Raw genomic sequence first — 17,820 nt, 5'->3', positions numbered from 1 at the left:
GAAATGGTTACCTTCTTCGTCGAGTCGCTCGATTTGTTCATCCTTCTTCTCAAGCTGTTCGCTTAATCTTGAGGCAGCCTGCAAGCATTCTTTAGCCTCAAATAATTGTTGCTGTAAATATACCATACATAATACACATGTGCAATAGTTTTATAAGAAGAGAGAAATTTAGAAAGACCATTGTACAAATACACGAAAAGTACAAAGACAAACCTTAAGAATCGAAATTTCATGTAAAAATTCATTTTGTTTCTTATATGCTTCATTGAGCTGACATCGAATTTTTTCTGTAGCTGATTCAATGTCGCGTTCTTTATCTGAAACGTGTCATCAATATCATATAGTAGATATGTACGAGTTTGAATCTAAATATAATTATTATGGTGAATATTTTTGTAGAGACATTTTTTTACAGAACATACGCACACAGATTTTTTTACAAGTTTATACCAGTTTTGTGTGTGTGTGTGTGTGTGTGTGTGCGCGCGCGCGCGCGCGGGTGTGTAGTAGTAGTATTGTAACAGAGAAACATAAAATTGTTACACATTAAAATTGCTCACCTTGTTGGAACTGTTCCAAAACTATTTGCAAATTAGTCAAAGAGGCAGACTGCAGTTGAATATTGTCTTCTGTGGCAGATAATTTTGTCTGTATATGATCTCTTTGTTGAGTAATCAGAGCTATCTGCTGTTGCAACGTTTCTATCTGCTGATTTGCCCGAATATTTGCCGATGTGAAAGCAGTTGAACTATTCTTTACTTTCTCTTCAGCTTGCAATAATCTCGTCTCCAATTCTTGACGACTCTTTTCAGTGATTAGAGCTTCTTCCGTATAGCTCGATTCTATTTCGACCAAATGAGTTCTCAGTCTCTCTAATTCTTTAACAGAACTAGCTTCCCTGTTTCGGCTTTCGATAAGCTGATTTTGCAGAATTCTATTGTTGGACTGTTCTTGCCTCAAAGCAACTTCTAATGCGTCACATTTTTTGTTCAGAGCCGCAATTTCGGCGCTTTGCCCACTTTGTTGGTCAACAATTTGATGAATACGGTCTTTTTGCCGTTCCTTTAAATTTACGTTCTCATCTCGTACTTCATTCGCTGTTTTCTCGGAAATTAATCTTTGGATTTGAGCCGTTTGTTCGTTCACGCGTTGAATCAACTTTTCAATTTCTTTCTGATATTGTGAATTTTCGTTATGTTTCGCAGAAACAATTCTTTCCAATTCATCCTTCTGATTTCTGATTGCGACAAGTTCATTGGAAGTTTGTGCGATAATAGTCTGTGCACGTTCTACTTCAGTTTGTAGAATGCTCATCTCCTGATCTTTTTCTCGAATAAGATGTGAGAGGCCCTCGATGGTTTGTTTAGCCATCTCTGCCGACTCTTTACTATTCTCAATGGCAGATTGTAATTTGCTACGCAATTCAGTAATTTCACTCGTCATTTGTTTATTGTTTACCTTTAAGATATCCTTTTCTCGCTTCTCTTCATCGATAATCGATGTATCTTTCGGCGTTAAATCTCGCATTTCCGCTTTCACATGTATAATGTTTTCTTTTCCGATTAAATTATCTTCAACGGTTAAAGGTTCTTCCTGCAATCTATTATTGCCGCTATCTATGTTTGGCGAGGATATCTCCGAGGTGTGTTCTCGAGATTTCAACAACTGCGTTTCTTTAATACGAACATCTTTTATTTCTTGTTCTAAAAGCTTAGATTTATCTCGTAGAAAATTCAACTTCTCTATAAATGATTCTTTTAGACACAATTCATCTTCAAGCTCTTCCATTCTCATCGCTTGTGTATGAATATTTTTTTTTTCTAATTCAATTTGTTCATACCGCACTTTTAAAGCATAATGTTCGTTTTCCAATTTTATATATTGTTCTTGCGCCTCGTAGAATTTATCCTTTGTCCGAGTCAATTCTTCCTTGTAAATCGATGCCTCCTGTTTCAAATCTTTATGCTCTTGTTGAAGCAACGACATTTCCGTGTTTAACAATTCTATCTTGTCCAATGATTCATCGTGCGTAGCAGTTAATTGCTCCGACAGAGATTTATTTTCTTTAATTAACCTATCATTATCCTGATTTAATTTTGTTATTTGAGATTGTTTTATGTCCATTTGAATCTGCATCGCATCCAATTCTTTTTCCATGTGTAAAATATCATTCTCCAAATCGAATTTCTCGCGATTAGCTATGTCAAGCCGTTCCTGCAAATCGTGCAATTGATAATCATTTTCTTCTTGTAGGTCACATTCTCGCAAAGTTACATCGTATAATTTCGTATTCTTCTGTAGCAAATCTTCTTTATTCTCGTTTGCCAATTTATCTACGATATCCTGATCCTGCAACGATGCAAGATCATTATTTTTCAACAATTTCGTCTTGGATACCTTGGATAACTTTAATTCTCGCGTTAAATTTTCACGATTGAGTTTTATTTGCTCGACAATAGATACCGCATTCTCATTTGAACTATTATTCTTTTCTAAACATATCGGAAATTTTACATTTTCCTTTACAGATGAGTCACTTGATTCGCGATTTACATCTTTTTGCAAATGATCATGACTTGTCGAAAACATTCCTTTATCTTGTGCAGCGAGCGTCAAAGTTGTATTTATTTCTCGTATCGTTTCGTTTTCAACCGAGAATCGCTTCAATTCTTCCCGTAAAGATTCAACTTCCATTTCTAAGGAGACTACTCGTTCTTCGCTTGCTTCAGGAATAGATGGTAAACTTGATTTTAAAACTTGATTTTCCAACAATAACGAATCGATATGGGACTGCAATTCTTCGCATTCTATTTGTAAGACATCTTTCGTTTCTTTGGTTTCCTTTAAATCTCTAGTAATCTCAGTTACTTTCCTCTCCAAAATGTCCAATTTCCATTTAGTATCAACATACTGTTTCGCGATGGCTTCAAAGATCGTTTCTCCAGGTTCAATAGTGCTTATGGTATAGCTTTTTAAAATCATTTTAATTTTCCGAATAATATCATCGAGAATGCTGGTTTCCGACACCATATCATCTGTTTGAAAAGGAACCATTATTTGAGTATGTTTGTCTAAATTATTTAAATTGTCCGTCTGAACAGATCGATGACTCGTTTCGGTATAAGCATTTTCATCGAGTTTCACATCACTATTACGAAACTCAATTATTCTTTTCTGGGACTTGTTATAATCAATGGAAAGCTGCTCGTACGCATTTTGTAGAGAACGATGCTTTTTATTAGTTTCTTCTCTGAGCGACAATAATTTTTCTGTGCAAATGCGGAATTTGTATTAGTGTAGATCTTCAAAATTATGAGCAAAGTTGACAGCGACAAGATTAATCGATCAAAAGTAAAAACGCTGAGGATTGCGTATAGAAAGGACTACTACTATTACTTACCGATCGATTGCGTATGCTCTTCGTCCAATTTCTCCATAGCGTCCAAAAGATCTTTATTTTCATTTTGGAGTTCTTCTATTCTTTGCTGTAATATTATCTCCCGCTTGTTGGCCAAAGCTTCTTGGATCGTATCACTCGATTTATTTTGTTGCAAACTTATATTATCCAAATGATGTTTCAAGGTTAAAGTATTATATTCGATACCATCGACTTTTTCGAGTCGCTCGTTGGATTTTCCACGATCCTTTACCTTCTCGTTTAGCGTTTCGCTTTCGATTTGTAAAGCTTTCAGCGCACCACTCACTAAATCAAACTTTTCACGTGAGTTTAATTTCGATATTACTGAACGAAAGTCATTGATAAGACTGGCCTCGTCCAATTGAATATGCTTATTTCGTTCTGCTTCTCGAGTCTAAAAAGACGTAAAATACCGATAATAGATAATATTGTATATACTAAAAAGATAATGTGTGATTTCTCTTAATATATACTTCTTCCCATTACAATTTTGAGCTCTTTTTTTGTTTTATTATCACGATTAATCGATTTGTAACTAAAAGATAACGTTTCAAATACATTGTGCTCCTTGTACCTTTTCTTCCATTTGTATTATACGATTCATCATATCTTGTCTCGCTCTTACAACTTCAGCCTTTTGATGTCCATCGGAAAGATCATCTCTCAAGGACGTGTTGGCCACCTATATTATAATTATTTTCGCAAACTTGAATTTTTCTCAGACGATTCTATTATTAATAATTATTACCTTTTGAACATGTTTTAGCTCGTATTCTAATTCGCGTACTTTCACGGTGGCTTGAGCCAATTGTTCCTGTAGCTGGCGTACATTCTGATTCTTCGCGTTTCGATTGTCGACGCAGGACGGATCGCAAAAGACGCCTTCAATTTCATCGATATGATTTGTATCCTTCTATAAGAAAAGGGAGATATGTTTATGTCCCTCGAGTTTTTTTTAATGATTTAAAATTTGAATCCAAAAAGAGTCCCAAAAAGGCATTCTCTCTCTTTTTCGATTCCGATAAATTTTAAAAGTTTATTCTATATAGCTAATTTGTCTCGTCACGCTAAACAGTCGTCGGATCTGTCGTTGAAAGATCTACGTATACAATATAAGCCAAATGTGTATAGATCCGATAATGGAAGGAATTTGAGAAAACTGGATTCCTGACAACACTGGATCCCGACATAAGTTTCTCGTTTGTCTTTCAAATGGGATCTTAAAGGGAAAAACACGTTTGGATTCCGTCATTTTCCATTCCACCGCGGATGCTTACGGAAATCTTTCCTCGGTAGGTGAACGATATACGTCAAAATGCTAATGAATACATGGGTATTATACATATGGCCCTGTGACTCGGGAATAGCATTGTACTCGATCTTGCGTGATAAAATCTAGATTCTTATCGGGCATACTTTATCCAATGGAAATACCAGACTAAAATGTATATATAAAGAAAACTATTAAGAAGAAAGCTTCCTTTTCCACCTCCCCTCTTTTCATTAAAACGAGAAAATGTAGAAAGATTTTCGAGGCAGTGACTAAAATAAAGAAAAAAAGAAAAAAAAATCTATTAATATTTTCGCTCTTTCATTTATCTCGTATTAGATTGATTAGAACATATTAGATTAGTAATATATATGATACAATACAAATAAAACAATACATGTATTTAACAATCAATATCAATTATATAAATATGTTTGTGAAAAAACTAACATTACAACAACTCTATTCCGTTAACATAATATTGAAAATGGATTTAATATTTCAGTGTTTTATATATATATATATATATATATATATATATATATATATATATACACAAGCTCTATTCTCTTCGATATTTTTCATACAAATCGATATGCGCGATGCATCGGAGGCACATTGTTGCGTTCCGTGGTCCAAAGCGACAGACTGAAGTGGGACGATCCTAATGAATATGAAAGGAGGTTTCGTTGGGTCAGGTCAAGGAATAATGCGTCGTTTGACTTGCATATAGTCTCACGACAAGAGTCTCCATCTTTTCTTCGTAACGGCCTTTTCTTTTTGTTCGTTTTACACGTTTTTCGGTACGTCGAGAGCATCAAGTCAATGTCGCTGGCGAGATGTGTAAGTCCAGTGATATAATGTCTCCAATAATACTTACAAGTCCTCAATTCCATCGACTTACACGATGCGATAAACATTGTAAAAACGAATCTCTCCGAAACCTAATAAATAATTAAAACATTCGATACGCTCGATACATTATATGAAACTGACGTAGAAATGTTTGTAAAACTGAATAATTCATATACAGTGTGTGTGTGTGTGTGTGTGTGTGTGTGTGTGTGTGTGTGAATAGATATATTATTACAATATTTAAAATAGACGCATATCGAGCACAATAGTCATCCGATGAAACAAAAAGGGAAACTTGATGAAAATAGTGACCTTTCGCTACTTGAATAGTTATCTTTCAACATGTTGAAATAGTTTTCTTCGATGCGATGGGTCCACAGATAAAAAGCAATTTCAACGCGTCACCTTTACAACAAACATATCTTATTTTCGAGTCTTGGAGTTTTCCAATCCTTATTCTTTTAACATTACGCGCAATCAATATTTGTACGGTAAATATTGTGCAGTATGGTTGATGCGTCGTGCGCAGATAACGCAATCTTGATATTAAGCGTGGGAAAGGATATTACTATCAATCGCAAACGCGCGAGTTATCGTAATCCTGCGATGAAAAATCAACCGACGAGACTCGGTTGTACCGTGGTTGTACACGTGCATATATGTATATATATTTGAGAGTTGTGTCCTAGTCGATTATTGTAGTAGTTTTTTAAGTATAGAAAATAACAGTAAAAAAAAAAAAAGGAAAACACGCAAAAAAATTAAAGTAAAATAATTAACTTACAGGAGAAGGAAAAAAAATGTCTAATAGCTTTCGTGTCGTGTGACTCGAGGCGCAGATGTTGCTCTATATACGATAATGTATAATGAAATCGCTATTACGAAGCGCGAACACGTGCTTTCTTCCAACCGATGCATCTGCGTTTGCTGTGTTTGATCCTTTTTGCATCGCGTTGGAAGAAAGACATGTACAATATTTTTCGAAGGGAATGAGAGAAATATTTGGCGGATGATATAATTTATCGCTCCATTCGATCAACTGCAAGGAAAAGAGGTAATTTTTTAGAGCGTGCGATAATTTGACACGTGTATCGGATCGCAAAGACGTTTCTCTTTGAAGACAATAAAAAAAAAAAAACCGTATAAGAAAGAATTTGGAAACAAGTTATTTCTCAGGTAGCGCCCGCGACGATGTACCTCGCTACTCGGCATACTCGATATACATACGCGCGCATATTTTTGCCGATAGTAAAGGAATGTCGCTTATAATATTCCTTATTCCTATGTGTCTCGCGATGCGACGCGACGCGACGCAAAGTTACGAAACACATTCCGCTTACGCAGAGTTTCAGGTTAACACAGGCTGCTCTAATAGCGTGGCAGGCATATTGTACCTGCGTCAGTAGGAACATAATAATGTCCACGATGTCAGTGCCAGTGACGTAACCAAGTGGCCGCCAGCCGCGAGACATACCAGATACAAGGGCGACCGAGAGTGTACTGGTATACCATATGCACGCGATGTCCGTGGGGGGGGGGGGGGTCAGGGTTCGATAAATAATCTGGATAAATGGCAACAACTGTGTATTGCGAAGTCAGGTATATTTTCAAGTTCGAGTACTTTTATTATTTTTATTCGTCGCGAGTTTGCTCCACTCCGTACCGAGAGAAACGAAAAAGTTTCTAATATATCTGTAACGATTCATTTGACACGAGAAAGCAGTTTTATTCGACGAATGAGAACCACAGCTTACTATTTCCGGCTCTGACTCCGGCATGACCCTTGCATTGTCGAATATCCTGTATGTCGAGTAACGCTCTCGCGCGATATCATGCATGGATATCTCATCCACTTATTTCCTCGTTCATCATGCAACAACTTATAGGGGACAATTCAATTCGCCGAAGGAACATCGATGTCGATCGATGCCGATTAATGTCGATTAATCGGCGGAACAAAAATTGTGGATGTGTACTAATGGAACGCATGCACACCCGCCAGAGAGAAACGCTCGACGAGAACATTCGCGATAAACGTCGCGAATAAAGCCTGCGACACACGGTACGATTTTTCGTACTGATTTTGTTAATTGGTTCGTTACGTGCTGTTTAGAGAAGTATTCTACGTGTCCCAATCATAAGAGTGTTACTAGTTTTGGCTTCACACATGCAGATTATCTTACGTGTCGGTTTAATATTTTAGTTATAAGTTTTTTACAGATTTCAACAAAATTCTTCAAGATGCCAAAAATCCTCTAGATAATAGCCAATGATTGCTTATCTAATCAAGATACAATTCAAGATATTGCTATTATGAAAAAAATGAATAAAATTTTTAAAATTTTATTAGGTTAGGAAATCTGTAATTTTTAATTTAAGCCTGCGACACACGGTACGATTTTTCGTACTGATTTTGTTAATTGATTCGTTGCGTGCTGTTTAGCGAAGTACTCTACGTGTTCCAATCATGAGAGTGCTATTAGTTTTGGCTTCACACATGCAGATTATCTTAAGTGTTGGGTTAATATTTTAGTTATAAAATTTCTAGAGATTTCAACAAAATTCTTCAAGATTCTAAAAATCCTCTAGATAATAGCCAATGATTGCTTATTTAGTCAAGGTACGATTCAAGATATTTATTATGGAAGAAATACTAAAATTTTTTAAAATTTTATTAGATTAGGAAATCTGTCATTTTTAATTAATTATATACATATTCAATTAATATCACCATAATTATAAATAAAATACATAATTACTTATATATATATAATTTTTGTCTTTAATTTATTATTATTTTTATTTTTTGCGTTTTTTGTCGTAGTATCGTCTGCAGCTAGCAACAAAACCATAGTGTAATATAGCACCGAACCTATTACCGAAAACTAGCATGCTAGCAGGCACAGCAACACGCAGCACATAATATTTCAAGTTGCATAGCCATTATAATTGCTAGCAAAATGTCTCGCATGCGATCTAGTACGCAAAATCGTACCGTGTGTCGCAGGCTTAATAATACGCCGTCTCTGGTCTCTGGTGTTGGATACTCAGAAATTGGCGCTCAGCGAGTTCTTCGAGGTAAGGAGTAAGAAGTAAGAAGTCGTCATCGGAGACGAGATGTAGTGTCAGCTCATCACCATACAACGGATACAACAAAAATATGCGATAGCTATGGCTTCTCGCGACATCTCCCATCTTTTATATTACACGTTCTTGATCTTTGGGCAATGTAACGTACGTGAGAGCAAAATTCGGAGATGTATGCGAGAGCGATAACGAATCAAACTCTTCAATCAATTCTTTCTTGAAGAAAGCTAATATTTCTAATATTACGAGATCGTCAAAATATATGTATATGTATACGCATACGCAACATTAATCATTGCGTATTTAGTTTATCCATATCCGCATTAGAATATTTTAATACTTTAATGCTTATGTTTATTAATGTAAACATTATTGGCCGATTAGTTATTAATTAATTTTTGAAACAAATAAAAAAAAAGAAGGACGTGGTATTTTTCACGCTGATAAAATATTTCAATCTTTACATTGTACGCATTTCATTTAAAAATCTATCTCATTTAAATTAATAAATCTAATTTTTTTTTTAATGCCAGGTTGAAAATTTATCTACGTGTCAAATATTTATATTTTACGCTAAACGTACTGTATCTGTGTTACGTGTAAAATTCATTATATATCTCGCCCTACCTCCTTCCGCACCCACCAAATGTATTTGAATCGTCAAGCCAGATGTCCACTCGTTATTTTAACAAATTACCCAGAGATATCGATTACTTACCACGTATATGTACATGCGTGAGCAAGAGGATTAGAATCTTAGAATTAGAATTTTTTTCCTTTATTCAAATAACTTGTTCTTGCCAACTAAAAATAAAAAATCAAGCATGTGGACAAATAGCTCTAGAACATACATGTTTCATACCTTTGCGTACACTTATGGTATTATTTTAAAAGATTTTACATACATATGCGCACACGTCACCATTAAATCGAACCTTTTCAACTGACAATGAGATACTCGTGCATATATATATATATATATATATATATGACACACACGTTGAGACATATACGATAAGTATGCGCTTCAACTTTTATCGTTTACAAGCAACATTCTATTTTTGCAACTAATACTGTCCAACATCGTACGAGTATATAGGTAATCGCGCGTCACGTTGATTAAGTAATCATAGGTAAGCCCGTCCTTCGTGCATTATCTACCGATAACTCTGCCTGAACGTAGTTTAACGCGAAATAGACGCAAATTCGACTTACGTACTTAATACTGTGCGACCAAATGGAAATAAATAAATTACGCTTGTCTTGCAAGTTCTAACGCTAATTTCAACTCGTTTTGCATTTTATAAACGTCTATCGTAAATGTTTGCCATTAAAATTTCTCCAAGAAATTTCCATGTTTTTCGCATGTTTATTCTTTAAGTGTGTATAATTTAAAAATAAAATTAAAAAAAAAAGCGTTAAAAAATTTTATACCTTTCCAGAGAATTGAAAGTCTTATATAATTTAAGAAGGTTAGGTTACCCAACAAATGAATCTTGAATTCTCAAATTTTTGTATTCCGCCATTAAACATTTATATTGCAATCATAAAACATGTAGTACGCGGAAAACAAATTATACTGAGCATATTACATATAAAATATGTTAAGAAAAGATTTATAATCTTAAAGACATTAAAACGTTGTTCGCGAGATTATCTATAATGATCGATCCCATTTAAATTTCATTTCGCAAAAGGAATCCAACACATATACAATAGTTTATCGAGGATCGCATTTTTGAAATTCGATGCAAAACTTACGAAATATCCATAGAAATGCACGCGTGCGCGCGATAAATTGCCTGGTCATCACTTGGCGCGCGAAAAAATGGCGCGATACAAGAGTCGTGCTCTGTTATTTTTTTATATCGCAACTTAAAATATATCCCGTGATACGCACACACGCATGCAAATTTATTATTTAACATTTCTTTTCCATGCGATAATAATTCTTTTTTCACAATAAAATAGAATGCTTCATCGATTTCTCGCGTATTTTTTAAAAAGCTGGAACAAGATGAACGAAAAAAAAAATCCTTCTTTCAACATTCTTTCGCAAATATTAAACTTTTTTTTTTTTTTTTTATTGTATGAAAACTAGTATAGCGAGATAAACTTATCTTATCGTATTTCAGTGATAGATATTATAAATCGGATAAATGATTGTTTCGATAAAACATTCAATGAAAAATAACACGTTCTCTATATAACAGAAAAGATTCTGGAAACTTACTTGGAAATTGAAAATTGTTGTCGCATATAGTCTTTCGATCCGCTTGTATGCTCCAGAAAACAACTCGCGAAATACTGACGTACGACGTATTTTGAGCTCGATTGGTGGAAAGCAACTTTCCTAACTACATCCTATTTTTTCAGAAAAGACAAAAATGGTCGTGTGTCCCCGGGCACGTTGCGAGATGCGTGACGCGACGAATGAACGCGCTGGCCAACGAATGACTGTGTATGTTTCGACTATCACACCTTCCACCTTCCACCTTCCACCTTCCACTCCACTAGCTAGCAGCGGCCCTACACTATACGCAGCTGGCGGGGAAGGAAGAGAAGGAGGAGAAGGAGAAGGAGAAGGAAAAGGAGAAGGAAAAGAGGAAGAGGAGGAGAAGATTACACGTGGAGGTTACGCGGAGCGGTGCAAACGTAAGAAAACTGTACGAGGATGCATGATCATATAGTATGCATGTATTTTGTATTTGTGTGCGCGTGCGCGCGCGCGCGCGTGCGATTTCATGTCGAAGCGGTCTGCGGACCGCACGAATGTCACCACGATACATTTCGCGAAAATGTTTTCGACTCGATATTTCGTTTCTGCAAATACTCACGAGCTGCCACTCCGCTATCGCGAAAACTGTTTCATATCCCGAGATTTAATAGTCACGTAACATCACGATGATAAATTATATTTCGCGGATACGTATACGCTTTCATATATATATATATATATATTCTTTTTTGCAAATGTAAAACGCATTATTTAAATATAAAAATGCGGAAAAGCAGTCGAGCCTGTAATATAATTGGACTATTTTTCTATCTTTTTCCGTTTTAATACGGCGGCCGTGTAGGAATATACGTGCTGTGTTATATTAACGCAGGCGTCGACAGGAGATTTTTATCGGCCCGTATGGTAGTGCAATTGCTGCGGGCACAGCTGAAGGAAATGGGAAAACATTATAAAGGAATACCATAATAATCGCTATAGTAAAATCGGCCGAGAAACCTTCGAGACCCTGGTTTTTCTCTCAAACGTGTATATTTGGAGCAAACATGAATAGAGAGAAATAATAAAAAAATTTAAAAAGGAGGACTATAGAGCTCAACGAGACACGAATAATAGATCGCGCAACGATTTAAAAACCATAAATACATGTTACAAATATTCATGTTCCTGAATTTTAACGCCCGTCTAATTCTTCATCGTAGTATATCACCGTTAATGATTTGTTTCTCGATAGAGAATTATAAAACGTCGTTCCTGATGAAAAAAGAAACAACGAAGAAGATGGACTCATCGACCGGAAAGAATCCAAGTACACAATCGAAAACTGTTACTATGTATAATTGTAATATCTAAATGTATCTTCGAAGACAGTGTTACATATATTGTACCATATGTAACATGACGTTACATATATAACAATGTTATTCTTTCGTTTCTTTCTCTATACGATTATGTCTCTAAGATCTTCGAAAATAGCGGTGTAATATTTACAAAAATACACAATGAAACGATAAAAAGTGCATAATGATATTAAAAAATAAATTTAAATCAATTCACACATGTTAAAAATAAGCGGTCAATGTTAAATATCAAATGGCAAATAATAAAGGATAATCATCAACAGATAGCGGTAAGAATAAAAAGAGAGAGGGAAAGGGAGAGAGAATATATACATATTAGGTGTACAACTTTGCTTCCGCCGTTTTCCTATAGATGGCTTTAGCGGTAAGTAGTGGTCGAAATAAATAGATCATAGACGTCATGCGATAAACTTGGGCATCTGTCAACATAATCCCATAGAAACATTAGTCGATTTGTGTCTGCATCATAAAGTTATTCTCGATTGAAAATGTCAGTTTACGAGCCAAATTCTCGTCATTTGCGGGAGGTTTTAATTTTCTGCTTCAATATGAAGAAATCTGCGGCTGAGGCTCATCGAATGCTCTCAAATACTTATGGTGAAACCGCTATTAGTGAAAGAACGTGTCGTGAGTGGTTTCAACGCTTCAAGAACGGTGATTTTCACGTCGAAGACCGGCATAGCGGTGGAAGAGAGAAGGTTTTCGAAGATGCAGAATTGGAGGCATTACTTAATGAAGACTCGAGTCAAAGTCAAAAAGAATTGGCACGATCATTGGGAGTGGACAATACTTTGAATCATAAATGTATAACCAGTTTTTTACAATAAAGCCTCGAATTTTGGGGAAAAAACGGCGGAAGCAAAGTTGTACACCTAATATATATTACTAACCTTTAATAATGCTTTGAGTAACGAAAATTATTATCTGCGGAACTTTATCGCATAAACAGCACTTGGTTAACTTTTGTGCAAACTCGTTCAACCTGTATTTATAGCCGCTCGATCGAGACAGTAGTCATAGTCACTATCGTGCTGAAAACTGAGCAACCTCAGCCCGCGTTGCTCTTATCATACTTTAGAGTGTTATCGGCGACAGAGTGAAACTGTGGGATAGCACCAAACTATTAACCAAGATCGATAGATTGAACCAACCATTTACGGACCGTTATCGTATCATAGGATTCGCGTACGTGATCTGATGCTAAAATCTTTCGGGCCGATTACGTACAATGCGTAAAGTTTAGGGAAAAATTTTTTATATCTTCAACTCAATTATATTCAACTTTCGCGCAAGCCCGTTTAATCTTCAATGTATATTTATAGCCATACGCGATTGGGAATGATGAGAGCGCATTTTATTTTAATGGTATAGAATTTTTGGATATCTCACGCGTACAGTATCTCATTTTATAATTTATCATATAATAACACCTGTGTGTGGAGAACATATTTTATATTAGCAAAAAAAAAAAAAAAAAAGGAAAAAAGAAAAAAAACGAAACGCGAAATTTCTATCCTTTAAACTTTAAACGATAAGCAACGTATTAGATAACTTTCGATGCGTTAGTTACGATAGATTTCAAGGACTATAAAATCGCTGCACTCGCGTATACGTAACAACGTACGAACGATGAATCATCATCGTGTCCTTTTGCATCGTGTCAGCCTTACATTTTTTGCATTTATGATTCGAAGGAGTTAGAAAACTAGCACACACACAGCGCCTATAGTTTCGGCGCATTATCAAATGCAAAACATATACAGGAGAGTCTTATTAATTTTGGCTCTGTTAATTATGATATTCTTTCGCGCGTACATACTTTTGCATACGCTAATAATATCGCGTCTCCTCTATGTCATAACAGAGAGATCACGTGACCGGCACGCGCAACCATCAACTACGTTCGCGTAAGCGTACGATGATTTTACACTCTTTGTATAAGATTATATACATATATGATAAATACAATAGATATGATACACGCACTTGTATCGAAAAAAAATTAATATTTGAAAAAGAAAAAATAATGGTTGCTGATTTATCTGAAAGAAAAAATCGTGTGAGAAATTCTTTCCACGAAGAGATTTCTGACACATTCCACGACAAGTGAGACCGATCCTTTGTTGATCCAAGATATATAATAAAGTGTAAGAACACGAACAGTGCGTTGCCTTATCTTTCGTTCTAGACTAACGCATTTTGTATACATATACATATGTACATTCTACACAATGAAAGCTTGAGACATAAAACATAAAATTTCAAACAATGTGTTTAGGTCAATGAAAAACGGTGTACATATTCTAAATATAATGTTTTTTTTTTTTTTTCATAAATATCTTTAATTGTAATTATATAAATTATTACGTATACTCTCATATATGTATACAATAAATTGATATATGTATCTTTTTTCGTCGAACTCAAAGTCCTCCTCTTTCTCTTTTGATCTTTATCGAAATGTCTTATTTTTATTTTCGATTGTCACAAATAGATATTAAGCCAATTGTGTGTGTGTGTGTGTGTGTGTGTGTGTGTGTGTGTGTGTGTGTGAAGGATATAATAAAAAAAATATAAAACTACTGCTACTATAATAAAACTACTACATAAAACTAGTACACGAAACAAAAGTCCATTATCTAAACGCTGATAAAAAATGACTTTTTTGTTACTATTATCGGTATCTGCTAGCTAATGTCAAACGGCAAGTTTTTATTATCACAAGTGCGTTTTTCGCGCACACACGCAGGCACGCACGCACGCATGCACATCACATACACATACACACGCTTGCATTATCATAGTGAGTTAATGAGTGATAGACAATTTAAAGACAACTCGTTCTCGTTATTATTATAATAATGTAATAATAAATTATGGTGGTGATATGAAACTTGGGTGTTTCAACTATTAACAAGGGGAGAGAACCCGAGAGAAGGTGAGCGTATGACGACGTTAAGCGGTTTATAGGTCACGTAATCGCGAGCAGTTCTTACATTTAAAAAGGTGATAACCAATACGTTGAACGTTCGCGAACAGCTACAGTTAAAATAGTTATATCTGTTAAAAAAATGAACAAAACATGTGCTGTTTGTTGATTATTCTTAATTTTATAACGAACATTTTGTGTCGAATAATCGTTTAACTAGCGATTTAAAAAAATAACATGTATAATTTCAATTATAAATATTTTCATCTTTCTTACAAACCATCGCAAATAATAAGCATTCTTTTTTTCTACAGTAATTGTAATAAAAATTATGTAATATACAGAATTTTGACTCACCAATTCTTTGTACTTTGCGTTCATCTCAATGACAGCAGTCTGCAACTCGGTATTTTGTCGACGCAGGAGAGAAATCTATAAATAAAAATGATTTTTATGTTAATTATTACAAGATCAAAGTATATCTATCAATCGGCATGCTAATTTCTTTTCGTTCATTTCTTATACGCGCACATGTTACGATAACAATTTTAACAAATATGATTGACAATAAATAACAAGCACAAATAAATAAAAATGTATCGAAAATAAAATGACTAAATTCTTTAAAGTGTATACCAGTAAAAATTATATAAATTTTGAATAATAAATTAATTAATATACTTTTGATTTTTACAAAAGAAGGAGAGAAGAGAGAGAGAGAGAGAGAGAGAGAGAGAGAGAGAGAGAGAGAGAGAGAGAGAGAGAGAGAGAGATTGTATCAAATGGCAGAAACTGTATTAATGTTTAATTTATGATTAAGTGTTTATATTAGAAAAAATTTTTTATCCAATCTTAGATGTAAAAAGATACCGTCGAGAATTGCATTTGGGCTTTTAAAGTAATCGAGCATCTTCGGCTTAAATATTAGGAAGCACAATCAGAAGGAAGTCCGGTGATACGTCGTGGATACAGGGACGTACGATGCGCGTTTACATTTGCCGCTCTTATCTTACGTTTGCATTGCGATAACAGTCCCCACTTTTCGATCCTCGATGTGTGTTATCTTCTGTGACCCCTAGGTACCTCCAAAACCCTCCATCCTTCTCTTCCCCCATCTACCCCCTCCCCTCTTTACCCTCCTCTTGACTGTCGACATGGTAAAGGTGTTTCGTCACATAGATATATGGGTAGGTAGATATAGATAAAGATAAATATATGAAATGTTTCACCTCTTTTTCTCTCTCTCTCTCTCTCTCTCTCGATACTTTTTAACAAAGAAAAATTTTGTTGACATCTTTTGGATATTAATTAATCAAAATTGGTTTTCCTGTGTCCTTTAAGACTGATATTTTTTGACAAAATCTATATATATCAGTGTTTCTAACGAAATTTAAAAGATTTCAGATCGTATCATATATATTAACGGATAAGAGATGAATGTGTTTGCTTTACACTCTGTTTGATTATCAGGGGGAATGTGACATCTGTTAAAATAATTTCTGATCGCATTGTAATCCTTCTCTTTTAGCAGACTATATTAAAAATCTGTACACGTACGTGTGTATATGTATACTACAATTATTAATTTATAATATATATATGCACTCACCTCCGCATCTTTTGAATTGAGAAGATCTTGCAGTTGATTGCATCTTTCGTTCGCTTCGTTTAAAGCTTTTGATCGTTCATCTGAAAATAAATAGTTATAAAACCGTTATTATAATTTGATAAAATTTTATATATTATATTGTAGTAATTATTGCTAGATTGCGTTGATATTTGTACGAGTGTTTCCAAAATTTGATAGTATTATTAACTTGAACTTATATAAAGAGTTAAAATAAGAAAGAATTATTACTATCATAAATATTACAGTAATTTTTCTATAATTTCTGTTCCGTAAGAGATACAAGATTTCATCCACATAATTAGAAATAACAAATGTAGAATAAGATTATAATAAATAATTGCAAAATTTAAGTTTAAAGCAAGAGTATATTCAATGTAGATAAAAAAATATAAAATAATGTACAAATAAATAATAAGAATTAATGCTGATTTGATTGCGTCTACAAATATCTTGACGCGTTATCGATATTACGATACGATATAATATAATTATGATAATTACAAGAGAGAAAGAAATAAGTTTTTTAAACTTTGATTTGCGATTGTTTGAACTATTTGAATTACTGCCGCTAAGGTAAGTTCCCAAATGAGAATCCAAAGGTAACAAACGGCCGGTTATCATGTCCGTTTTTCGATCGGTAAATTGGAAACGTCATTTGACAATCATAACCTGCCTCTCGATTGCATTATGTATATAGCTATGCGCTAACGAAAATGCCGACATCCTAAATTGATCCTAAATTTTAATACATTTATTTTCAATATATTTATTACCTATTTCCTCAACGATACCATCGGATAGAACATCTTTCGTGAAATTCGTAATTTGTCCCTTTAAATTAGATAGACTGGACAGGCTATCTCCGAACCAGGCCATTTCACGTGTCAGCGATCAATGTTGCTCGTATAATTACAATACAAGTATAAAGCCAATTATCACTGATGATGATCATCGTAGCTGTCACACATTGCGATGATAAACTTAGCGACTATATACGAATTACAAAAACATGCCAACACGTACCACGTAGTAAT

At 34.6% G+C, this 17,820-nt stretch overlaps 1 protein-coding gene across 1 annotated transcript in view; it reads right to left on the bottom strand.

Annotated features, from left to right (window-relative positions):
• The window catches only part of LOC138938718 (thyroid receptor-interacting protein 11), a 21,762-nt gene extending 3,942 nt beyond the window's left edge, over nt 1–17,820 (bottom strand). The window contains exons 1-9 of the mRNA XM_070305914.1: nt 17,560–17,820; nt 16,766–16,845; nt 15,514–15,588; nt 4,167–4,331; nt 3,993–4,100; nt 3,401–3,812; nt 561–3,269; nt 214–317; nt 12–111 (exon numbers count right to left, since the gene is read on the bottom strand). Coding sequence (XP_070162015.1) covers nt 12–111; nt 214–317; nt 561–3,269; nt 3,401–3,812; nt 3,993–4,100; nt 4,167–4,331; nt 15,514–15,588; nt 16,766–16,845; nt 17,560–17,662 — 3,856 coding nt within the window. The 5' untranslated portion in view covers nt 17,663–17,820. The remainder of the gene's footprint in view (nt 1–11; nt 112–213; nt 318–560; nt 3,270–3,400; nt 3,813–3,992; nt 4,101–4,166; nt 4,332–15,513; nt 15,589–16,765; nt 16,846–17,559) is intronic.

This window comes from Polyergus mexicanus, unplaced genomic scaffold, assembly GCF_030449975.1.
Source record: "Polyergus mexicanus isolate NDT 795.1 unplaced genomic scaffold, iyPolMexi1.0 SCAF_13, whole genome shotgun sequence".
Taxonomy (NCBI): domain Eukaryota; kingdom Metazoa; phylum Arthropoda; class Insecta; order Hymenoptera; family Formicidae; genus Polyergus; species Polyergus mexicanus.
Note: the sequence above shows the minus strand (reverse complement) of the source record. Positions and strands in the feature narration are given on the sequence as shown.